Source organism: Myripristis murdjan, chromosome 14 (genome assembly GCF_902150065.1).
Source record: "Myripristis murdjan chromosome 14, fMyrMur1.1, whole genome shotgun sequence".
Lineage (NCBI taxonomy): Eukaryota > Metazoa > Chordata > Actinopteri > Holocentriformes > Holocentridae > Myripristis > Myripristis murdjan.
Window position 1 is genome coordinate 23,959,581 of NC_043993.1, and position 25,609 is coordinate 23,985,189.

A 25,609-nucleotide genomic window follows, 5' to 3' on the forward strand; every position below is an offset into this window, starting at 1 on the left:
TATGATTCACTGTACATTCTCTGCTTTATCAAGTACCTGCTTGTTTGAGATTCATTTCTTCTGGTACTCATTAACTCCAGCAGTTAAGACTGGCCTAAGGTCTGACTTGTAAACCAAACTTGTTTGCTGCTGAATCAAATACATTCTTTATTCCAAGAATCTTGAAATTACAATATTGCATTATTCTGCAAAATCTGCCAGAAACAGTTTTTAATATTAAAATGATGATGCACAATATAATAGCCCCTTCAGGGGTTGCAATATATTGTCAGCACTTTCCCTTCAGCTTCCCTTTAAACATACAGGTGGTTTGAGGCTTTGCAAAAGCTTTCACTATGTTGTCGCCTCCTCTGAGCTGATTAGTTACACTCCGAGGCCAAATGAGTGTGTTTGCATGTGATTAGCAGTACAGGGCGCTATTCTTTGGAGACGGGAGCAAAACAAGGCCATTGGACCTGGCTGCCTTAATTAGAACTGGGCTGCATGACTATCCTTCTCCTGCTGGTGAAGGCTCATCTGCCAGTCCCAGCGTTTCTCCCTGCCTGCCTGCAGCTGCTTTGCACTGATAGTGTTACCTCTGCTGCTTTTCTGTTCTTTTTACGCAATCACACAGATTTAGACCCAGGTGAGCCACCTGCTGTAGCCCAGCTCCAGTCCACTGGATATTGATGCCAGCTTTACTCAGGCAGGGACAGCGACTTCTGTCTGAATTCCCTACCATAATCACTGTCATTACTTTTCGTGATCAGTCCCACCCCCAAACTTGTTTCTCTGCCTTCTCCCTCCTCTGTCTCTCTCTCTCTCTCTCTCTCTCTCTCTCTCTCTCTCTCTCTCTCGCTCTCTCTCTCTCTCTCTCTCTCTCTCTCTCTCTCTCTCTCTCTGTTTCACTCACTCTGCTTTAGCATCCTGTGGAGGAATGATAAAAAATGCCACCTATGGCCGCATTGTCTCTCCTGGTTTCCCTGGCAACTACAGCAACAATCTGACATGCCACTGGGTACTGGAGGCCCCTGAGGGCCACCGGCTTCATGTTCACTTTGAGAAGGTCGCTCTGGCAGAGGATGATGACAGGTAGAGTATGCACACTGTGGCAATAGCCGATTAATTCCCTCGATGGACTGAATAAGTCAAATCTTTAGGGATTGAAAGATAAATTTGAAAGGGCCTTTTATCATTTTAAGCCATTAGCAGTATTCCATTGTGCAAATTAATTGAAAGGACTACAGAGGTTAGTCAGAGGTAGGGAGCAGCAATTTCATTACGTTTCCCTTTGCATAACTACTGATCCTTGTGGCTATAGTCACAAATGGTCATTTAGCAAAGTCATTACCTTGTTACAGACTGGCTGAAAGTGTTATTACAGGGTTATTACAGCTGCTGATGGAGCAGTGAACAGCTCTCAGATAGCTTGTAACCTCCTATTTATGCTTCTTTCAATTCCCAAAGCTTGCTTAGGTTTCTTTTATTCAATCTCCCTTCAACCTGTGTGTTTCAGGCTGATGATTAAAAACGGGAACAACATTGACTCTCCTCCTGTGTATGACTCCTATGAAGTGGAGTACTTGCCGAATGAGGGTGTGTTCAGCACTGGACGCTACCTGTTCATAGAGTTCACCACAGATGGAACAATCACGTCCACTGGTGCAGCCATCAGATACGAAGGTAGGTTGATCATGCAGTTTCAGAATATGTCAATTACATCTCTTGATCATCAAGTGGAGTGATTCTGTCATGCAATGGTGTATCCCAGTCACTTATGTTGGATGTCGTGTGTTTTTGTCCCCCAAGCTTTCGCTAAAGGAATGTGCTATGAGCCCTTTGTGAAGTATGGCAACTTCAGCAGCAGCGACTCCACCTACAGTGTGGGTGCAGTCGTTGAATTCTCTTGTGACCCAGGCTACACTCTGGAGCAAGGCTCTGTCGTTATCGAGTGTGTGGATGCACAAAACCCACAGTGGAATGAGACTGAACCAGCCTGCAGGGGTGAGCCGACATATTTCTTCCACTCAAGTAACTCAGGGACATTAAATCTTTTTTGAAAAATGTGTATTTCCACTAGAGGGGAGCATACAAACAGATATGGCTGACCAGGATGACCCAAGGCTTTCATTGTATGCTTGATCATTGTAGGAATCAGCAGAGCTTTTTTTTATTCAAATAATAAGCACCACTAGCAGCTAATATTATCTTCCTAAGCTGCTTTCCTCTGATCCTTGATAACTTTCCACTTAAATTTGTAATAATGATGTACTTTTGTATATGTGCTTGCAGGGCAGATTTTAGTAAAGCTGAAGATTAGACTCATACAATAGTTGGCCTGGGAGGAATATTGCTAAATAAGTATACAAAAGCTATACACTATACCATATAGCGCTCCACTCTTATAATCCCTCTCCTTACCTTATCTTTCTTTCCCTTTCTCTCTCTCTCTACATCTACCTTGCTAAATCTCTTCCATCCAACTGCACACCGAACTTACTCCTATTTTGTGTTGCCTGTGCGGTCCTTCTACCACACAGTTAAACTGAAAAAAACTAGATGTGAGAAAATGTAATATCTGCTCCTCTTGGGTCATGGTCAACAAGAAATCCAGTGGTAGTATACCGTTTTGTATGACAGCCTTTACAATTGATTTCAGTTATGTTGTGTTAAAGATCAACTAAACTGAAAACCTGTGTGAAAAGCCTGACATATAAAGATAAAAATTATGCAACTAAACTTGCTATCTGCCAGTGGCTGATCTCTGGTGTCAGGTGACACCCCACTATAGAAGATAACATCACCTGACATCAGACATCAAGACTGTTTTTGGTACTGAGAGCACGTAATCTGTAGACTCTCTAGCCAGCAGACCCATAGTGTACCCTGGATATCACCCATATTTTGAAATAATACTCAAGGATGCCGTAATGTTCCTAGGTTACTCATTTTTCAACACATTATTGGGATTTTTTATTCTATATTTCAAATAGCAACAAACGCTACAATTGCCACTGTCCACAAGACATGTAGGAGGAGTTGGATAAGAGACATACATCATTTCTTCAGCTTCGTGCATATATGAAGCATGGAAACATACTATTTTGACTTACAAAAAACCAGTGTACTATATGATTATTTATTGCACCAAAATAGCAGTTTCTTTATTGAAAACTATGATGGATTGCAAATATGCATTCATTGTAAACTCACTCTCGGGTGCAGATATCCAGTCCCCATATATTGTGACTATTGTTCTCATATAGTACTAGTAGTGACTTTTAGTGTGAATTTCTTACTTCTTTTTTATTTTGAGCTTGATATCTCTGTAGCCTAGCCTTGTCATAAAATATAAAAAATGTGAAGGGCTGACCATTTGAAATATTTAAACTAAACACAAAATCTGGTTGATGCATGGCTCACCATAACTGGACCAATTCAGGTCATTTTTTAGAAAAAAAGAACCAATATAGACCCCAATCAAACTCATTTCTGGCTGTCCGTGTTATGCAGAAGACATGAGCACAGTGGAGCCATAATGCATACATGGTGTGTCCTGTGGACATTGGCCTTTAGAGGCTGTTACTATGGTGATAGAAAAAATAATGTGTGGTGTAGTAGGTGTCGATGCCAATGTGGTAGGTGTGTCACACAGACAGACATAGAATAACAGAATGTATGCATGTTTTCTGCAGAATGTAAACAAAGCTTCAAGCTGTGCAATGCTTTGTTGGCCTGGACCACTCCTTTGTCAACCAAGATGAAAGCAGTTAAATGAAGCACAAATGTGCACTCTCGGCCGATGGCTGCAACTGGGTACAAAACACTGTACAAAACAGAGCATGTTTTTCTTTTATGTAGCATTACTGTAGATCTATCTATGACTACCTCTTGATATACAGCACATGTCTCTCCCATCTAACAAGATGACAGTCTGGCAAAATGATTGTTCTCTGAGGTCTGTAAATGATGGACTTCCATGGTGCAGTTGTCTCTTTTCCATTCATCCTGTTTTTTATGCATCTGCTATTAATTTCGATATGGCATGAGACATGACAATGTGTGCAAGAAAAAAAAATTGAATGTGGATTTTGCTTCTGTAACCAGAAAATAGTCAGTCATGTCCATGTCTCTTTTTACCATGTTTCTTTTTACCATTATATGTCAGGCTTTATACATACTTGGGTTTGGATTTAAGTTCCTCTTTAAGGGAACAGTTCATCCAAAAAAAAGTTCAGTCTATTCATCCAGATAGCTTCTGTGTGATTTGGCAACATACTGGCTACCCGGCATAATCCACATCCCACAGGGGCGAAGAGTGTCGTTGGGAGCTATTTCCTACCAGAGTTTCTGTATCTGGATCTATCCGCCCCCAACGAGTAAAGATTTGAGGCAGATACCGCTTGCTGGTGTTCTTCGGTAGGAAATACTTCCAAATCACAAGGACTGTGGTTCATGTCAGATATCTGTGTCACTGTTTTTGGAAAGAGTTGCTGCTGTTGAGTTTTTCACATGCACATTTTTGATGGTATGAGCCCCACAAAATTATACCCATCCAGGCACATTGTATTTGTGTGAAGGGACACAGGTTGCAGTGGACTGCAGACCTCACTAAATCACATAGAAACTATCTGGATGGACATATTGCATTAGGAGTAAGTGGGAAAATATCTTTGTATTTTGGGCAAACTGTTCCTTGTAAACAGGAGGTCACACAGTATTCCAACTTCTTAGTGTTTTCCCTACACACTAAAATTCCCATGTTTTTGCATTTATTAATTTTGTAGTTAGATTTTGTGGGATTTCTGCAAATTACAGTGTGTATTGAAATCCTTTGCTTGTTATTGTTAACTTGGAGCATCTGTGTGTTGCAGCCGTGTGCAGCGGGGAGATCACAGACTCTGCCGGTGTGGTGCTTTCTCCTAACTGGCCTGAGGCCTATGACAAAGGGCAGGACTGCATTTGGGGCATCCATGTGGAAGAGGACAAGAGGATCATGCTAGACATCCAAGTGTAAGAGACTGCACTCAGGTGTAAGGCTAAAAGTCACATGGGGGGTTCAGGCTGGAGGTCAGGCTTATCTGAATTTGTTTAACAGTGTCACTCCTGCAAAGAGGGACAGAAACAAACACACACACACAGACACACACACTTCTGTGTCTTCTCTCGGGTTCCCTTTTTTCTCACTCACAAAGACCGGCACAACATGTAGAAGGGGAAGAGTTTCTGTGGTTGCAGTCACTAATTAGATTTTTTTTCATCCACCACATTAAGAATTCTGTGTTGCTTCCAGCTTGCTCTCTGACCAGATTAGCTAGTAAGCCTCCATGCTCTCCCTTCCCTGGTGTGTGTCTCAGAGTTGGCTTTGAAATGAATATGCTCTGGCAGTGAACTACTCCGAGCCACTTATCCAGCCTTCTCAACAGTAATTCAACACACACACACACACACACACACACACACACACACACACACACACATACACACACACAGTGAGAGAGAAGTGAAAATACACACACATCTTCACCTAAAAACAGGTGCACTGTCCTTCCCCTTCTTTTTCCCATTGCTCACAGATGAATGGTCACACCTCTGCATGCCTGCGCACACACACACACACACTTGCACACACTTATTCACTGCGCTGTAGTGGACCACAGATGCTTCACTCTGACTTCTGACCTTTTGTTCGTCTCCTGCTTTCTTGTCAGATCAATCTATACTAGTTTCTTGCTCTTAATCTGTTGAAAATGATAACAGGGCTTTGTTGTGTTCATCTTATGCCGCATTTCCCCTTTCAGACACAACTATAAGCATCATTTCTGCACCTGAGAATCTGTGTTTTTGCATGCTCAGCTATATCTGCTTGATATATTTGATATGTTCAAGTGATTCCCACAATAAGCATACATCCTAAGCAGAGCACAACAGTATAGTATAGTAAGTAGTAAGTGATTTGTGTTCTTGCCTAAAGCGACTGCACAGAAGAGGGTGCAGAGAGGTTAAAATTAAACCAGTGGGAATACTGCCTGGGGATATGAAAAACTGAAGTCACTGACAAAGCTCAAACAAACAGAGGCTATTGTTAGCAATTAAATGGTCATTTATGCATTCAGACCTTTGGACTCCTGATCAGCTTTTTATTTGTTTTCTCACTGCAAAAGGCTGCAATGCCACCACCACATGATTTTTTTGGAAAATGAAATGACAAATGTCACATGTCTAGACACTGCACAAAATACTCCATGGTGGTACAACAGACTATACTTAATCTTCCATAAGTCTTATTATGTACTCTCAGAGCAGTGTTTGGCTGAAAAATGAATATAAATTACTATGTGAATAATATGTTGTGCAATTTTTTGTTTGAAAGCTGCACTTGGCAACCTTTCAAGCTGGCAGCTGTGGATGGCAGTGAGAGATAATTGTTTGAATTTTGAGGACAATATCCAGAAACCAAGTGAACTTGATGTCAGGAAACTGTGTACTCCTTAGACCTATTTTTTTCCCCTTTATGGCTTTTTTCAGGAATTATACCCATTTCTGGTGAGTTGAGTTTTGTCATGGCAGGGGATTCACTACCATTTAGGAACCAATTTTGTCTTTTGCTCTTGAGTTCCTATTCTTCACTTCCTGTGTGCTGCAGGATTCCCAGCTAGTGACCATCCAAAACCAGAATTTAATTTGAGCAAATACAACAAATCTTCAGGGGTTTCACCACAGGGGGAGCAGGGATGTTCCTTACTGTCTCAGCCCTGCTTTGATAAGATGACTTTGTTTTATGTTAGCTGGTTGACAGGTATTCCACAGAATGTTAAATGAAATTGAACGAGATGTTAGAAAGTGTAAAATAACAAAGCTTAAATGTTCCCAGAAGGGTTATGTTGGAAAAAAAATGGTCATCAGGTCAGCAAGTTGATGGATTGGCCACCTGTCCATGGTGCCTTCTGTCCAATGTATGCTGGGATAGCTCCAGCCCCCTGCAACCCTGATGAGGATGAAGAGTAATGGAAAATAAATGAAAGAAGGTCAGTTAGTTGTGCAACAAAAAGAGCAAACACATGCCTACTAACTAATGATGTTTTTCAAGATCCTTTTATAATCAGTTAGAGGTTATTAGGGTTAAGGCTAAAATCTAGGGATCAAGCAAGAAAGAAAAGATAACTTTACTGGTTCCAGGGATTTTGCCAGAGCTCAGTAGCTTCTGCTATGAGATAGAGGGCGGTGGAAGGGTGGATCGCTTTCTCATCAGGTCAGCCTTATCTTGTATGCCTCTGCTGGCCTCAATACTCCTATGCCCAAACTTTATCTGTCAGGCATACAGGCACTCAGATATGAGCCGTCACTCAAATATGAGCCACAGATAAAACGGAATAATAACAAGAGAAGGTAGCAGTGACACACATTACCTAGATACCACACAGAGCTTCGTGGCCCTGCTGCCCCCATGTACTTCAGCTTGAGATTATGACTCAACAGTTAATGTCTGATGTTGAAAGTCAACCAATCTACCTGAGGGCAAAAAAGATCAGAGAGAATGTTTTTTTTTTTTTTTTTTTTTTTTTTTTTCATGCAGGATAAAAGAAGATTCATTAGAGATAAGAGGATTTTCATTCAGAGATATCTTTCTAAATTGTACAAGCCCTAAATATTTATTAATCTGAGGCACATGAAGACACTCACTGTAAATTAATGGTGCTGTGGTCAGCGCTAGTTTATCTCAAGGTTGGTCATGCATGGTCTTCATGGCAGCCAAAACAGCTTGTCTTATCCCGGCAGGCCATATACCATTACACTCAGTGTTCACCACTCAGCTTGAGGATAAAGTCCCTATAGGCTCTGTTTCCATGTACTCTCTCACTGTGTGTGTGTGTGTGTGTGTGTGTGTGTGTGTGTCTGTGTGTGTGCCCGCACATGTGTGTGTTCATGTTTGTTGTATGTTGTATGTCGTTGAAGAGACAAAGGCTGTTGTAGATGAGCTGAGTTGTCTCATTATGAGGGTGGACACACACTTTTCTACATTAATGAGTATGTATTGTGTATTATCATTCATCACTGTGCCTGTGCTGGCAATTACAGGGGAGCAGTGTGCATAATGAGGGATGATTAATTAATTTAGTCCAAACAGGAGGGTGGGGTCTTTGCTAATTAGCATGGAACACTGCTCGAGAATGAGCAGGAGACAACAGGTTACACCTGATCTTCCCACCTGCAGACACAATACTGCACACAATCCTGATTTTATCATCTTTAGTACATTGCACAGCTTCAAAAATATAGGTTTACAAAGCAAATGCAGTGACACTGTATTAGTAGTTAAGTTCCTTTTTTGAGCAAAATCATTTTATTTCACAGGACACCCAGGGTCCACAGAGTCCTCTTGTGGAGATTCTGAGCATTGCACATTAACTACAAACCTTGAGCAGAATTATAAAAGTGTCTGGGAAATGAATTGCTAAATCATTACTTAGAGAATGTTTTCATCCTAAGTAGGAACTATTGTATAATCAAGTATGGCCATGAGAAGATGTTTGGACATCAGCTTTTTAAATCTTGAAACTGAAAAAAATCCACTTATTCAAAGAGTTGCTGGAGAGTTGCTGGTGTCATTAGACATGTCTTGTCAGGTCAGTGAGGGAGACAAAAGGCTTGGAGACTGGAGCTGAATAGCTGTCGCCCCCTTGTCTGCAGTATTGAGCTGGTGCCCTTGGCGTGCACAGAAAGTGGGCAGGATGCTATTCAGGTTACTTTTCAACCCCCCCTCTGGAACTGAGCACAGGTCTACAGCCCTAGTATTTAAAAACTAATACTTAATTACATTTACCCTGGAAAGAAGAAATCTAAAACAAGTGTAATTTCTTTGTGGAATACCCTTAATTGTTTAATGACTGAAAGAGTGCATTTACCTTGTTTCCGATGAGCATTGACTATGTTCATGGCAGCTAGCCTTACATCCTTACCCTTATCCAAACCTTCCAGTTACACATATTAGTAGAAGTCAAAATCACCCAGTCTTAGTCTGATCAAAAACCAAGACATGATTCATAATGAAACCTGGTCTGTGCTCTGAATTTTTAAAAGTGGGACTAAGAGACATGCATTAAGATGTAGTCTGCTTGAATAATTCCTGTTTATGGATCCTTGGTAACTTGCCAGTATTTAAAATTGTGAATATGCGTGTTGTCTAACACCCCAGACAGCAAGATTTTATGTAATTATTTGAGAAAACCATATCCAGAAGCATCACCATCCACGGATCAATATAGCAAATGTGTGGACATATCCCAAAATACTAATTTTTGTCCCCAAATACATCTTTGGTATTTTAGAGTGGAACAGACTTTCCCCTTTCAAAGCAAGGGCTTATTATAGCACAGGATGAATATATGAAAGAGAGGATGTGAAGTATTTCTTGAAGAGATTCATTTTCAGTTTGAACTCCCACTGCAGTGGGAAAACCATTAAGAAGCCAGGTGGGATAGTGTCTAGATGGAGTCATGCCCAGGTTGCCACAGGGTAGAGAGCTAAGCAGCCTGCAGCAGCTGAATGTAATGCATGGACTGACATGTCTGGTCTGGATGGCCTGAAGGCGAAGTTTGATTAGCATCCCTTTACGCCACCACCAGGGTTTTGAATCCAATACAAGCAGCCACAGGCAGCCCGTAGAGGGAGCGGAGCAGGTTGTTGGGAAAATTTAGTGAAATTCAGCTGAAGGCCAGGTACACTGCAACACTCTGGATGAGTTACAGTGGCTGATGAGAGACTATTTAGGAACCCAGCCAGGAGGGAGTGTGTCTGGTAAAGAAATGTGTGATTTGCTGGTGTTGTAGAACAAAAATCTGAAGTCTTTGTCAGCTTGGCATTACATTTAGTTATCTAGTATCACACACAAATTCTTAGAAGTCTGGCTGGGTCAGTGGCAATAAAGGTGTTGCATATGTCAGGATTTGCCTGGGAAGAATAGCTTCTCAGTCTTTGAGTGTGAACCACAGATATCAAATGCATATGTACCTCAGCTAGAGTGTTAGGAGAGAAGAGGTAGGTTTGTGTGTCATTTACATAGCAGTGGTTGGATAAGTTGTGGGATGATACAGCCAAGATAGTTTATGTAAGGATAAAAGAAGATTAATGGCAGATTATGGCAGATGATACACGGCCAGACATCAGTGAGGAATTGATGATGGTGGTCAGGAAAAGATGTAGACCAGCAGTAATGTACAGCAATGTGAAAGTTACCGAGAGTTACAGTGAAAGCATAAAGTGGGAATTAAGAAAGAGTGGGATGCACACATATGTGCCACCACCATGACTCTAATGAGTAAACCTGAAGTTCTACAGTGAGTAACAGAGAGGGTAGTTGGTGATACTGTATTTTCTGTGGTGAAATCAATGAAATGCACAGACATTCATACTATAAATATTTTCGAAGTTGCAGGTCCTCAAAGCACATACAGGTAGGTCAAAATTTCACTTTTTTTCTGATAGTCTTCATCAGAATCACACAGGATGTGTTCAACTTGCATCTTATACATCAGGCTCCATTCCAGACTGCTTTAATCTGTTTTTTTTTTTTTTTTTTTTGTAAATCTTTAATTTCTGAGTTTTTTTCTCTGAATATTACCCCCCTCCCCACCAGTTACGTTGTTTTCTCCCCCCTACATTGCACTAATATGCCATCAAAGTCTACCATAACCACTGAGGAAAAAGTGTTTATCAAAAATAGAATTTTTATATTGAAGTTTTAACACTGGAGTCTATAGAAGTTTGGCGTGTAATCCCCAACATGATGTCAGATAATCAAACATGGCACAGAGATGAACAAGCAAATTGGATTAAATACTCCTAGATTCCATTTATTTATTTTTAAGTTGTAATGTGCAGGAAATATGTTCTGGTATGGTAGTTTAATGCAAATGGGGAGCAGTAACAGAGCTCAAGTGTGTTTTTCAGTCCTGAAAATTTCATGTGGATATCTCTATTAAGAATGTGGTTATGAGGGCTCAAAAATGCTAGGAAAAAACAATGTTAATAAAAAAGTGCTAAATTTTGACCTACCTGTATGAACTTTGAGTAGCTGTAACTCAGACAATATACATAGAATGAATGTAAAAATTTGCATGATTTCACTGAATATGCAAGATATTGTAGGGAAAAAATCTGTTTCTTAGGAGGTCAGGTGGGAGGCATTTGTTGAATTTCCATGGAATGACCCCTGTAAGATTGCTGCCTGACAGCTGTATAGCCCTCCCTCTCTGACAGTCTGAGTGCAAGGAGACCTTACAGAAAAGAGGTGATGAGGTGGATAGCCTTTTTGACATGAACAACAGGCGGATAGAAAGCATGAAATATGGAGATCAAAAAAAGGAAAAAAAAAAAAAAAAAAAGGGCTGCAGTGGGGTTGGATGAACTTCAGTCTTATTTTATTGCAACAAGGCTGATTAAAACCAGATTCTACTGCCAGTAACAACAATCCCTATAAGGTGTCCTTCGGCTCAGTTTCTGTTGTCAGTCTGTCTCATCCATAACAAAATGTGTGAAAAAAAAGTTTGAAGCAGTTATAACAAAAGGTAGTTAGCCTGAAGAAACTAGCCATGAGGTGTTAACATGATTTCAGCCATTAAGAGAGAAAATGGAGCAATTCTAGTAACAAAGCATCAAACTAAGTCAAACTCAAGAAAAGTTTCCTTAGTAAATCAAGGAGACAGAACATCAGCTAATTCTCATCAAGTGTCATGTTAATTGGGAACAGGATTTCTGCATATACTTTGGGTTTTCTCCAAAGGATCAGGATACTGTTATTGTCAGCCTACAGTAATTATTCATGTCAACCTGTCAATCCTGTCCCTTCTACCCACTGTCATAAGTATTATCTTGCTTCAGGGTTTAGAGAGAATATGGATGTCTAAGTTGTCCTTGTACTGTAGCTGTACTACCAACCAGTGGGAGTACATTGTCAATCTTTGCCTCATTTTGCCTCTCATTCATGCATCTGACATCCATTATTTGTGTTGTGCAGCAGGAACTGGGAGATAGTTTTGCCAAAATTTCTCCACTGCCACATTGTGCAAACAGAATGTGTCATCCTCCAGTCGCTCTGATGGTGTTTGCCTTTTAGCTAACAGATTCTAGGCTTAACAAGGGCTACTTAAAGCCCCCAATCAGGTTTTTCGACCATACAATTTGTGAATATAATTTTTATGTAGATTTTTGGCTCAAGTTACTTCTTTACAGAAAATAATTTTCATTGGCATTTGTCACAGTGCAATACAAAGCAAATACACTCAAACCAAGTTTCACAATTTAAGGAACATATATGCAAAGAGCAGAAACCATTTATTTATTTATTTATTTATTTATTACTGTTATTATTATTATGGTGATGATGCAGTAGGAAACTGAGACTGAGTGGGGGGAAAAATAAGAGTATATTGTGACAGGATTTGTCCTGAAGGAGTCCAGAAGGAGTAATTGTGGCTATTTAGTGAATGAGTTCATACTCCCCAAAGCAAGATTTCTTTTTGCTTGTGGTGACCCTTTGACCTTTCATCTTGTGCCATCCTCACTCCAAACATTTGTCTTGTACACAGCATGGCTCTAAATGTCCTGGATGGATTACCAAGTATTTTGTTGAGCAAATTCTTGCCTCTTAGGGAACCGGACCCGGTCAATGTGTCACATCACCTTTCCTCTAGCTCCACCCCAATTAAAAATCTGATATCTCAAAAATCCTTGGGTGGAAAGCAATGACATTTGGTGAGCACATTCAGGCCCTCCAGAGAGAATGAACCCTATTAATGTTGGTGACCTCATGATCTTTCCTCTAGCACCATCCTCTGACCAAAGTGTATTTAATCCAATCTTCCACTACTTGCATGCACTAAGCCAGCGGAGGGCCCTCTCTTGTGAATTAACCAAAGACAGGGAAAGAGATCTTCAAATGATGGAGATGATATTAGAGCAGCGTTGCGATTACAATTTTGTTCAAGAGAGATAGATTGGAAATATTTTCAAGCATCACAATCTGCAACTGAAATTAATGAGCACAAACAGCAAGGAGAAAAGAGGCTGAGAGGTAGTTTATTAATAAGAATGTAAAAATCCATCCTTGGTACCTAAAACAATTTTGCAGACTTGATCATATATTTGGATGCAGAGGAAAAATATGCTGGGCAGCTGGTGTAGGTGATTGATAGCTACAAGAGCAACGTTCCTTGCTATGACATGTTTTGAGAATGGTGGTTTCCTTTCTTTTCGCTGCAAGCGTTCTCCAGCACAGCCTGTGCATATTAACACAAACCAGTCAGAGATCTGCACAGTTATTTTGACACCTGCCTTAAGGTATATAAAGAGCAACCAGAGTTTCCCCTGTTGATTATATCAGCAGGGAACTAGAACTTCTGTAGCTTATTATTATTTTTTTTTTCCCCACTCCCCTGCCCATGTCTCTGAATAAATGTCAAGCTTTACTCTTGCTCTGTAAAGAGGGCAAGACCTTACGGAACTGTAAATGGAAAGGTTAATGCATTCTCAAGTTAATCACTGACAGCAGAGATTCTGTTAAACTGTGGCTTTTTCTAGTGCCATGAATTCAATTTTATATACATACAAAAATTGCAATGGCCAAGGCAATATTTGGATATTTAGATTATTTATTAGATATTTATTTACTTGTCTAAGGCCATTTCCCCTTCTTATTTTGTTGTCATAATCCTTGCCCCCAGGTGCTGTTTTTTGTTGATTTTATATGGCATCCAAAGGTCAGTTTGAAGAACTGGTGGCAACTTGAGCAATCTTGTGAATGTCTCTCTTCTCTCATGTTACATAGCGGGTATTATTCCAGCTTGTCATTGACTTATGTAGTTGGCATAGCTTTCCCTTAGTATGAAAAAGGAAGGGAAAGGGATTTGGTGTTTGTCATTATGCTCTCCTATCTGCAAATATACGTTTTAGTACATATTCATGAGAACCATGTGGGGTTGAGGAGAAATAAATCCTGAATTATTTAGTGTTTATTTCACATCAGATCCATCCAATATAAACAGAATTTAAATGTACCAAGTGTTGACATTGCCTTGCATGTAGTCTTCCATCAGTTAAAGAAAATACAAGTCACTTAACTCTGAATGCTCTACACAGCGCCACAGATGTGCATATTTCATTCTGCACAGGTCTGCTTGGTATAAAGATCTTCATTTTCATCATCAGTACAGTAGGGAGATGCACTTATTTACTCATTATTTATTTTTGTCCCTCTTAGTCTTCGTGTTGGTAAGAATGACCTTCTGACCTTCTACGATGGAGATGACCTGACAGCAAATATCATGGGTCAATACAGCGGCACCAAGCCCCACTTCAAGCTCTATACTTCCATGGCCGATGTCACCATCCAGTTTCAGTCAGATCCCGCCACCAACATCTACGGCTACAACAACGGCTTTGTGGTCCACTTCTTTGGTGAGACTCTACCAAATTTTTTTTTTTCTTTTGCTTTGATTATGACATGTTTTTGTTTTTTTTTCGATGTAAGCACATTTTCTCTTTTGTTAACTTCCATTTAATTTCACCAATTTACTAAATGAAAACTGCTGATGTCAATCAGAAGCTGGAATGAAAACCCTTGCTTGAATTGAACAGTAAAACACACACTCGAAACTGAATTGTCATACATCATCACCATGGTCTCAGTAATTTCAGTAATTATGAATATGAAAACTAGTGTATCCCCTAAAGCTTGAATACAGTACGCCAATACACCAATCTGTCATAACATCAAACACCAGCAATCTGGAGTGTGACAGTTTATGAAAGGCTGGCTTTGTGTGCTAAGCACAGTGGTGTGCTTTTAAAGCCAAATGTGTTAATGTGCCCACTGCATACCTCTGGTAAATCACTGAAGTGATTTATGCTTACATTGGTCCTGTGTTTGTTTTTTTTGCTCCAGGATGTCTTGCTTGATCACATTGTATATTAGAGGTACAATATGCAAAACTACCCAGGGTCAGCTGTATTGGGGACTGTTTAGATTCAAGTGGCAAAAAATGGAACTCTATTTGCATATTTAAAATCTTGAACAAATCCTACTATTGTGAAAATTGTAACATTATTGCTAGAAGTATTGTTACTGTCATAACATCAGCAACATTATTATCTGATTAATATCATAGTCAAGCTGAAACCTCATGTTATCCTTTACCATTACATTACAAATGGTGTTGCGAGTGATACTTAAAATACACTACCATTCTGATACATCCACAAGTATGCATCTCTGTACAATTCGGTCTTCTTTCGATTCGGTTTCCAGTTTGAACATGTATGGCTGAAATACTCCTTTATCAACTTTTGCCATTGTGTAGCATCCAGTAACAAAAATAGCAAAACAGAAAACAAGCAGGGGTTTGTGGTGAGTAGAGTCGAAGCTGAGCAAGTATGCGAGCAGTGGACGAGTGGGGGGTTGGTGCAGATTTGAATAAGGTGGGGACTGTTTGCATATTCATAAATTCATGGATACTAAATGAGGGCAAAGGTGTAGAGTTACATCTGAGCCATTTTAAGCCAAGAAAGGATTATGTTTTTTATGGAAAACTTTAATATATAATTTTGTGAAACAGAAATGAGTTATTAAGGGTTTAATCGATCATTGGGTCTGTAAAAGACAGAGGGAAACGTGAAATCATTTCCATAACTTAAAAGATTAACAAGTGTGGAATATAAAATGTTACTCATCTATAGGAGGCAGTGAGCTCACTGTTGGAGAAGCATATCTTTATCCATTGTTCTTTCTCTCTCTCTCTCTCTCTCCCTCTCTCTCTCTCTTTCTTTTAAATAAGGCCAGGTGCATAGGCTTAGACAACAACAAACACAGAAATTCAATAAAAAGGGTACACTTACACATCAGCTGGATTTGTCTGGTGCTTTGTGTGCTTGGCCATGTGTGCTGCAGTTATGGAGGCTCAGGCTGGCTGGTGCAAACCACATGCTGCGTTCCCCCTAGCAAACATCACAAGCTTTTCTGCCTTCAAATTTACATTTTCTCCCCAACCACTACCATGTAGAGAACAGACAATTTCATACAGTCAGGTTCATTCCCCGCAGAGGAAGCCGCTGTGTATTATTATGGGACAATAATAATAATTTTCCTGAGTAACTGCCTTTCATGTGTCCCTTTAGAGTTTGGATCCAGTTGTATACAAAATGGAAATGCAAAGTTCTTCGTACAACATATCCACACCTCCAGTTACGGCTGAGTGATGTTTTTCACAAAATACCTCAATATCAATATTGTGATGATATTGTAGGGGTGACTGTTGGTGCTTTCACAAAATATTTACACACATTTTTTGATAAACAATCATTAGTAATATGGCTATGATGACCAAACAGGTAGAGGTAAGTAACAGAACAACTAGAACAGTCTAATAAGTTAAGAAAATTGCATCCCTTAACTGCTACGAAGCCTTTAAAACTAGGAAATGACAACACATGCCTGATACGACGTTATTCAAATTCCTAGACAATATCTAGTCTGACATAATACATGATATCAATACAGTATCAATATATTCCCCAGGCCTACCCCCAGTTATATTGTCTTTCCTCCTCATTCTTGTCATTCTTGTTCCTTCATTCATGCCAACCCTAACAGAGGTGCCAAGGAACGACACCTGCTCTGAGCTGCCAGAGATCGCTAATGGCTGGAAGAGCACATCCCACCCTGACCTGATCCACGGCACCGTGATCACCTACCAGTGTTACCCTGGATACGAGCTGGTCGGCTCAGAGATCCTCATGTGCCAGTGGGACCTCACTTGGAGTGGGGATGTGCCGAGATGTGAGGAAGGTAAGACAATAAATAGTAAGACAGAAGGGCTGAACAATTAATCAAAGCATTATGGAAATATGGTCAAATCGCAGTTGCTGCAGTGTTTTGATAAACGTGTGACAAAATACCGTTACGAATGAAATATTGTGGTGCTACAGAAATGATATGACTTACAAGCTGAATTCTCCCGATATACAAAAACATATATATATTTTTTTCTTTTACTTCTTCAAACTGCGTTGGTCCCTCAGCTGGATAAAGGACTGTTTACATATGTCAGACTTGTGGATTGCCAACTATTAAGAAATGTACAGAGGAAGATAGACAGTCTTTGCTTTATTTTAGGTGTTTGTGCCTTGTTCTGAAGTGCACCTGATTGTTAATTTACTGTACTGCCAGAGTACCAGAGAAAACATGTTTGTTTTCACATCATCATCATCATTTTTTTCCCAGTGAAAATTAATATTATGATGCAAACAATATCTTTCCCACTAAAATGGTGAATCATGTCACAATCTGATTATCTGTGAAAATAATTGCAAATTGATTTCTTTACCATATTGTTTAGCCCTACAGGATGTTTTATTTTTTTTTAATGCTTATGAGGTCAGCAAGTGAGGGTCCAGGAAATTGACCAGTCAGATATTCTGTTATTCTAGTCATAGGCCTATATTGCAGCAGTGTACAGCTCACAGAATTAAACTCAAATGCATTGTGCCTACTTTCTGCACAATATCTGTGAGATCAGTTATCAAAATGACAATCGCTGTTATTTGCGCTGAGCAGAGCGGTGCTGGCATGTCATGATACATCAGATTGCAAGGTGGAACTAAAACCTGAACTATTATCTAGTGACAAGGAAATTCATAGGGGATTGTGGGTTATATTACAGAGCACTAATTAAATGCAGCCTCTAGTAAATAGAACGCCACAGGAATAAGTAGCTCACAGTGACAAATGCAAAGACAATGACCAGTGATTTTTGTCATGAACGAAGAATAATATAAAAACATATACATATATAATCAAAGCTTGGTGGTTTGGTATGATCATGGTCTAAGTCATAAATATGGGCCCTGCAAAAGCTCTAATTTACTAATTGATGGATTATGTAATATAACAAAAACACATATTTTCCTTTAAAAAAGTGTCATAAAGATAAAATGTTTGTTTACTACTATTGTACTACTACCACTATCAGCAACAATAATGTTACTACTAATAATCCTCCTCATCATCATAATACTGTGTTTGTTTTGGAGCAGTCATGACGTGCCAGGACCCGGGGAATGTGGAGCACAGTCGGAAGGTGATCACAGGCAGCCGCTTCACAGTTGGATCCACCGTGCAGTACATCTGCAATAAAGGTTACACCCTGTCTGGCAGCAGCCTGCTCACCTGCTACAACCGAGATTCAAACACCCCCAAGTGGAGCGAGAGGCTGCCCAAGTGTGTCCGTAAGTCAGATAAGTCAGATTCACACACAAAAACACATGCACACACACACACGGAGTCGTGCAGTGGCTGCAATATTTGTTGATTCAAAAATAGGTACAACTTTTATAGATATTATTAGTAGGCTACTCACTGTAGTATTAAAAAGTTTTCCTGCAGGCCAGACATATCATTTATGTACTCTTGCATTTTGAATTATTTTGTTAAGCTAAATATTCCACTAAATAGAGCTCGTATAATGGTTTCAACATTGTGTATAACCACTTTTGCATTACTCTTGTTCAGCATTTACTGCATTGAACTTTTTTTTTTGTATTATGTTGAGACACAAGGTCAAAATTTGGCATTTCTTCATTTGTTTGTTAGTTGCTTTTGTAGGAATGATCATGTCCATAGTGATGATGAAAAAAATGTCAGCCAGATATGATTAGATATGATTGTTATGCTGACCTTAAACAGATAGCTATGGTAAACATACAGAACAGTATTATCAGAGTGATGAGCTTGTTTGCTCAGCCTGTGAAAATCTCAAATTAAGCAAACAAATACTTTATACAAGAGGACTAGGATAATGAATGCATAAAACAGATTTGTGTCCCTGTGATAATACAGTATTCCTTAAATTTGAATTCCGTTTTATTTTGGCCTCTGGCTGTATGTCTAATTTTGCACAAGTCAGTGAGTCTCAAGGTGTCACTTCTTGAATAAATATTTCCTGAATTTGGAAATTCAACATTAATAGCAAAGTACAGGCTTTTTTTTTTTTCTTTCTTTAATTAATTGTACCTTTGTTGGAGCTTTTTTAAATTAGAATCAGGATGTTCTTTGGCTCATTGATAGGCACTACTCCTCACTGCCATGGATTAGCCTTTTGATGTGCTGTGTAGGTAATTTTTTTTTTTTTTCTAACGTTACTTTTTTATTTATGTGCTGTATGGGAGGATACGCAGACTGTGTTTGTATGTCTGCAGCTGTGTTTGTGCACTTGCACATGTGATGTTATTCTGGTCGATGTCAGCAGTGTGACGGATGGAAATGATGCATAAGATTGTTTTGATAACCTGAGATACTGTCCTACCTGTATCCTATCAGCTGAAAAGTATGAGCCATGCAGGAACCCCGGTGCTGCCTCCACTAGTGTGCAGAGCTCTGAAAAGGCCTTCTACCAAGCAGGAGAGATGCTGACCTTCTCCTGCCACACAGGCTACGAGCTGCAGGGGGAGCCGACCATCCACTGTATCCCAGGACACCCATCACAGTGGAACAGCACACCCCCTGCCTGCAAAGGTAAATCACACTCAACTACTCCAACACATCATGGAAAATATTTTATCATGACAATCTTTGCAACATATGGCCAATAGTATATGACCCAGATCAGCAGCGTGAGTTGAAGGCAACACACACACACACACACACACACACACACACCACTTGCTTTGTGTAGTGCAAGGAATCAAAGTCCCTGAAGATCCACTTCCAAAGAAAGAAGTACATTTCCAAACACACTTTCTCTTGTTTCATTCCAATTCTGTTTCCTTTCTGTCTTCCCTTCTGTTTGCCATGCAGAGACAGATGTGGGATACTACAAAATCGCAAACCACAGTTACTAAGAGACAAGGGGATGGTCTGTTACTGAGATGAGTTGTAAAAACAAAACAAAACAAAAAGCCTATCAAGAAAAAGATTCTTGTAACCAGAAGGTCAACTAACTCCTTGAAAAAAATCAATTCAGTGGTGAAAAAGTAGTATCCTATATGGCAAACTACAAATTTCCTTTATCTATGAAAAACAGATGTGCCCCTATACTATATGGTGATATGTGTAGCCCTTATATATTGTACATATACGAACATATGTAAATTCAATATGTGCATATATGAAAACATACATAATCATATGTGTGCACTCATACCTGCTCAAATGTAATATGACCGTGGTGGCTGGTGGAGGACACATAAATTTGCACGACATATGTCCAGAAAATTCAATTGCATTTCATACATGAAAATATACCACATATGGGAATCTCTTGTATTTTATGTACATATAAATTGCATTTATGTTTGTGCAGATCACACGCTGTAAATTCTATGGTATTCTATGGTTCGTGAATTTACTGTAGGACAACTCACTTAAGTGGAGTTTTTTTTTTTTTTTTTGCAGCATCCTCAACCCAATATGTGAACGAACGCAGGCTGGATGGTAAGTCATGTCATACAGCTTTACAGCATCACTACAATCCTTTTGTGATCATTAAATGATTATATATGATTTTTTTTTTTTCATTTCAGTTGTTAATTTGGACTACGGCATGGAAGGCACCAATGTTGCCCTTGCTGTTTTCATTCCGACCGCAATCATCCTCGTGGTTGTTGTCGGGATTTATGTCTACTTTGCAAAGTAAGCAATAGGGTAAAACTTTATTCATTACCTTTGCAATTCAAATGAGCCTCCGCAGAGTGTTCACTGCTCCTCTTCTCTTTGCTCAGACTCCAAGGGAAGTCTATCAGGATGCCAACGTCCTTGCCGCCATATGACAACATGACAGAGGAGTCGGCTTTTGACAACCCCATTTATGAGAGCGGAGTAAGTACAGATGTCATGAATCTGCAAGATGTAGATTCACAGAACACCAGCGTGCTGTCCTGAGCCATTTCCATCTGGCCGTCCGCCTGCCTGTCATCTCATGTTTCACCAGCAGAGGGGACCCTTCACCTCACTTTGCATTATCACACCAGGAAGCACCTTGCCCTGATTAATAACTTTCATCACTTCACCTGCCCACCACATCTTGAGATCAGAAATCATTTTCATCCTGGATTTCCACACCCTCATCTTTTGTTGGATGTCAGACTGTTCAGCATCATGATATGGATTTCCATACAATTCCTCCCATCATGTGTTTTTTCATCTATCATCTATATTTAAAAAATCCAGTATGTTTTATGTTGTAATCCTACCAGTTGTGTAAATTCAGATAATATTGAGATGCAAATAATCAAATGCGGTTTGTGAACACGTAATATTTTTTGAGGAATTTCATTTTTGGGTGTTACTATAGTGTTGAATGAGCTAACACAAATGACAATTGGCCATTAGCTACAATCCAAACTTGAAATCTGTCATTGTGTTTACAACATAGTTTTCATAGAAAATTTGATTCATCAGGAGTTTTCATAAAGAAAACATCACAAAAAGTTAAAACAATGAAACAACATACATCTTAATTAATTCAAGCATTGTAAAAACAAATTTAGGATTAATTTAGTGCATGCAACACCAGCATTTCAGCATGGAGTAACTTGAAGATAAAGGCTGTGAACAAAGATTTATTAATTTGAAATGAATAATGTCCCCTACATGCAAATAAGGCGTTATTCTCTCATTTGGATTGCTAAAGTTGAACTGCCTCCGCTCGCACAAGTAATTATGCAATTCAACTAGTTTAACTTTTCCAACTTGAATTTTTTTTTTCTTGAAATAGACTATTTTCATATGTGAGATGACTCACTCAAAAGCATATTCCACAGTCAACTATTTATAGCCGTACGCTGTACTGTGAATAGTGAATATATGAATATGGATATGAACATGAATATTGCTCTCTCGTTCACTTTTCTTCCATGTGCTGGTCTCCGTTTTGACTGGGACATCCTCTCCCCTCTTTCCCTACTCCCTCAGCACTGGCAGACATATTCTAGATACTAAAATCTATATTTGTTTGTCCCACTTTGGCTGTACTGCAGAAGAACTATGAGGTGAGGTCTCCTTCTGGTGGTGACAGTCAACCATAAAGAGCTCATCTCGCCCTCTGTCACGTGCCCCTGCAGCCATAGTTTTGACTACCTCTCCCCAACCTCCCACCCATTCTGGTGATCTTATGTCAGCACAGAGCTTCAATCAGCACTGTGCACATTCATGAATTTCTCTGTAACTGACCCTACAAATGTTCTTCTGCTTTTTCCTCCTCTTCACTGTTAAAATAAAGTGTGTTGAACTGAGTTTGAACTGCCCACAACTATGGAGTCCAAACACACGTCTGGTATTTACACAGAGGTGTGCCACAACTTGGTGTGAGTTTTGAGACACAATATTGGCGCAAAGAAGCAATGTAGCCTTGCAATGAACACAAAGTGGTGTTTGTTCCCACCAACAATAATGGAAAGGCACTCTGAGCCAACATATAGTGCTTTGAAACACCTTTCAGAGTAACTGAATTGTTACTTGTAAAAGTGAAGACTTTTCTTTCTTCCTTTCTTTCTTTTTTTAATGCAAGGCTTTACGTCCAGGGCTTAGTGCTGAGAGAAAAGGCTTGACAGGACTCCACCATGATTGAACTACCAGTCACTCAGACTTGAAGGCAGACGCTTTTTACAATAAGTCCACCGGGCTGGATAGGCAGTTGAGGTATTAGCCAGTGAATGTACCTTTTGTGTCCAGGAGTCACTCAGGTAACAACGTTAAAAGAATAACAGAATTACAGGATAGTGTGCAGGCAGTCATCTTCTTTCAGTCACCAGATGGAAATACTAAAGAGCAGAAAGGCTCTGCCTACGTGACAAATCTCACTAAGTACATGGCCACCATACAGAGATATGAAAAAATAGCTTCAAATGGTGGAAATGACTCTGATTATTAACCTGTACTGCACACCATATACATACAAATACAAGTATTAAAAAAAAAAGAGGGAAACAGAGTGTAACATGTTGACAACAGACTGGTTATTGTGGTTGTTTCATTTTTTGTTTTATAGCCCTTATATTCAACCAATCACATATTTAAGTGGACAGGTGGACAATAATCTGGCGCATTTACTGTAAGTTCAAATACAGATGTGAATATGTATAGTGTAAATGTAATACTAAACAAGTGTATATTAACCAGCTTTTGTCAATAGGCTTTACTTTTCACACATCACAAATGAAATCGTTTTATCAGTAACAAAAAGCACTAAAATGAGGAGACTACGTTTACTAATGCTGTTCTTCATGGTGTACATACTGTATCTCCACGGCTTTCTTGGGTCTTGACACTTTAACAATGTGCATAAAACCAAGCTTCCGGTTGCTATGAAATTCAAATTGATGCTATTATTGTGTTACACTGTAGATCAAAAAGTCAGGTCCTTGTTGACCTCAGCGTTATGTAAATATGATTCTTAGACACATGATGTTCTAAACTTTCCAGTATTAAGAAACTTAATAAAATATGTTATAGCTTAACATATTTTATGCGGACCATACATTAAAACGTAATGTTAGAGGGACAGAGAAGGGAGCAGTGTCATAAATTTTCTAAGGTTACGGATACAGATCACTGAGAAAAACAACAGCGATCCACCAGCCCTCCAAGTGAACATGATGGCCAATAGTTTGGGAGTCTGATTCATAAACTGAATATATTTTCCAGACTCTTTATTGTAAACACAAATCTGCGATGACTGTTGAACTCGAAGGGTGTTTTAAATCACATTGCATAATATTGGCAGAACCGTTAGGTGGTTAAACCTTGAATTCCTCTGCAAACAGTGCACTACCTTCCTCACTTTCAAAGCACAATCACATTGCTTCAAGCCACTTTTTTCTAACGGTGCCCCCTTTCACTGGAACCCTCTCCTCTCCCCCTGCCATCTTGCTTTCTTCATGACATGTCAATAAAGTTTATAACTGTGTGCTGCTGTGCTACAATAATATTGTGAAGGTATGGGACCAGTGAATTTGTAACATCTAAATGTGTGCTGCTTATGAGACGTTTTGTTGATGACATGTTCTGAGACCTACAGCAATGCTTTACTTTGGGGTACACAACTAATCAATCACTTCACAGTCAGTTGCTCATTGTGAACTGCTTCAGTAATGGAAAACCAGTGTTGCCTACAGATAAATCAATATAGGAATAATATGTATCATTACTATCAAGTTGAGAGTTGAGAGATGAGATGTTATGGTTCTAAACGATTTCTTTACATTTCAGTTTCACATGAGGACTTTTTAAAACATGGCTTCAAAGACTTAGATAATATGCTTTATAGTGAACATGGTGAACTTTTTTTTTTTAAAAAAATCATATTTTATTCAAAAAAACGATTTTAAATGCTTTTCGCAAATTCAAACTGTGTTAATGTACATCACATATATACAAGACATATAGATATCACTCACTATTCTAAATCAGTCAAGACTGACAGTTCATTATCCTGTTAGATCATTAGCTCCTATATGTTACCATGCATGGTTTATCATGAGCATAAAATTTAACATAATAGTAAACCTGATCACGTCTAGACATCCAGGCATTAGTGGTGCACCCTAAAGTTAAGTATCAGCTAATCTATCAATGTCTCTGTTCTTATGTAATTTATTTTTGTGTTTATGTTTTTGACATGTTCATGCTGAACATGCCGGTATGGTATACTCTATCATTTCAGGTTTATTGGTATGCTCAAAAATGACAAACAGAGTTTTTCTGATGACAAAATGTGACATCCTGCCATGATCATTGCAAACAACTCAGCATCATGTATATGGTTATGTATTAATTTAGCCTGTTATATCATCACTGACATGGTTCTTTTTGCATGTGTGTTGGATAAGAGAGAGTGAGAGAGAGAGAGAGAGAGAGATGTTTTAAGATGTAAAGTTTTTAATATTTTGTAAATGAGTAGTTCAAACAAATCTGCATTCCAAATGTGATATTTATTCATACTACACAGATTGTACCATCCTCCACTGTATTATTCCTTTGTAACAGATTTGTTTGTCTGGTCTTTACAGGACAAATGAGAAAAGATTATGAGGTGTCCATTTAGAGACCTTAAAGCAAGCAAGAATTGCTCAAGCTTTGCCCTTTGGGACCCTCTCTGCACTTCTCATCTTCCCCTCCAACCGTTTTGCTCCAAAATGTTTTCTTTTCCATTTTCCCTTTTTGTCGGCTTTTGTAAATATGTCTTTTTTTTTTCCTTGATCAGATCTGCAAATCTATGGATCACCATGGTGTTATTTTTATAAAGTAAAATGCTGTTGACCTTTGGTGTTGTTTGTATGTTTTTATGTACTTTTTGAAGCCAAAAGCCGTAGCACTTACAGAGACTGAGGGAGCCGGTGTTCAGATTGCTGAAGAGATCTTTAAAGGACAAACTTAACATGACACAAAATTATTTCTTTCTTCAAAATTAATCATCATAACTCTTCTCAGTGTGTGTGTGTGTGTGTGTGTGTGTGTGTATGTGTGTGTGTGTGTGTGTGTGTGTGTGTGTGGGTCTGCTACCTGTAAATAAACTGCCTGCCCTATATTAGAGTGCCTGACTATAACCTGAGAAATCACATCTGTAAATGTTTGTAAAATATA

General features: G+C 39.2%; 1 protein-coding gene across 4 annotated transcripts in view; it reads left to right on the plus strand.

Moving 5' to 3' along the window:
• LOC115371122 (seizure protein 6 homolog) overlaps window positions 1-25,290 on the plus strand; it is a 133,269-nt gene extending 107,979 nt beyond the window's left edge. For 2 of the 4 annotated variants that reach the window (XM_030068275.1, XM_030068276.1), the window contains 11 exons: window positions 903-1,071; window positions 1,496-1,662; window positions 1,789-1,983; window positions 4,854-4,992; window positions 14,237-14,433; window positions 16,625-16,819; window positions 18,067-18,258; window positions 19,349-19,543; window positions 20,423-20,461; window positions 20,551-20,659; window positions 20,749-25,290. In XM_030068275.1, the coding sequence (XP_029924135.1) occupies window positions 903-1,071; window positions 1,496-1,662; window positions 1,789-1,983; window positions 4,854-4,992; window positions 14,237-14,433; window positions 16,625-16,819; window positions 18,067-18,258; window positions 19,349-19,543; window positions 20,423-20,461; window positions 20,551-20,659; window positions 20,749-20,908 (1,757 nt within the window). In that variant the 3' untranslated portion in view covers window positions 20,909-25,290. Of the gene's footprint in view, window positions 1-902; window positions 1,072-1,495; window positions 1,663-1,788; window positions 1,984-4,853; window positions 4,993-14,236; window positions 14,434-16,624; window positions 16,820-18,066; window positions 18,259-19,348; window positions 19,544-19,825; window positions 19,998-20,422; window positions 20,462-20,550; window positions 20,660-20,748 lie in introns of those variants that run through there. The other 2 variants (XM_030068277.1, XM_030068278.1) reach the window with 2 other exon arrangements.
• The last annotated feature ends 319 nt before the right edge of the window (window positions 25,291-25,609 follow it).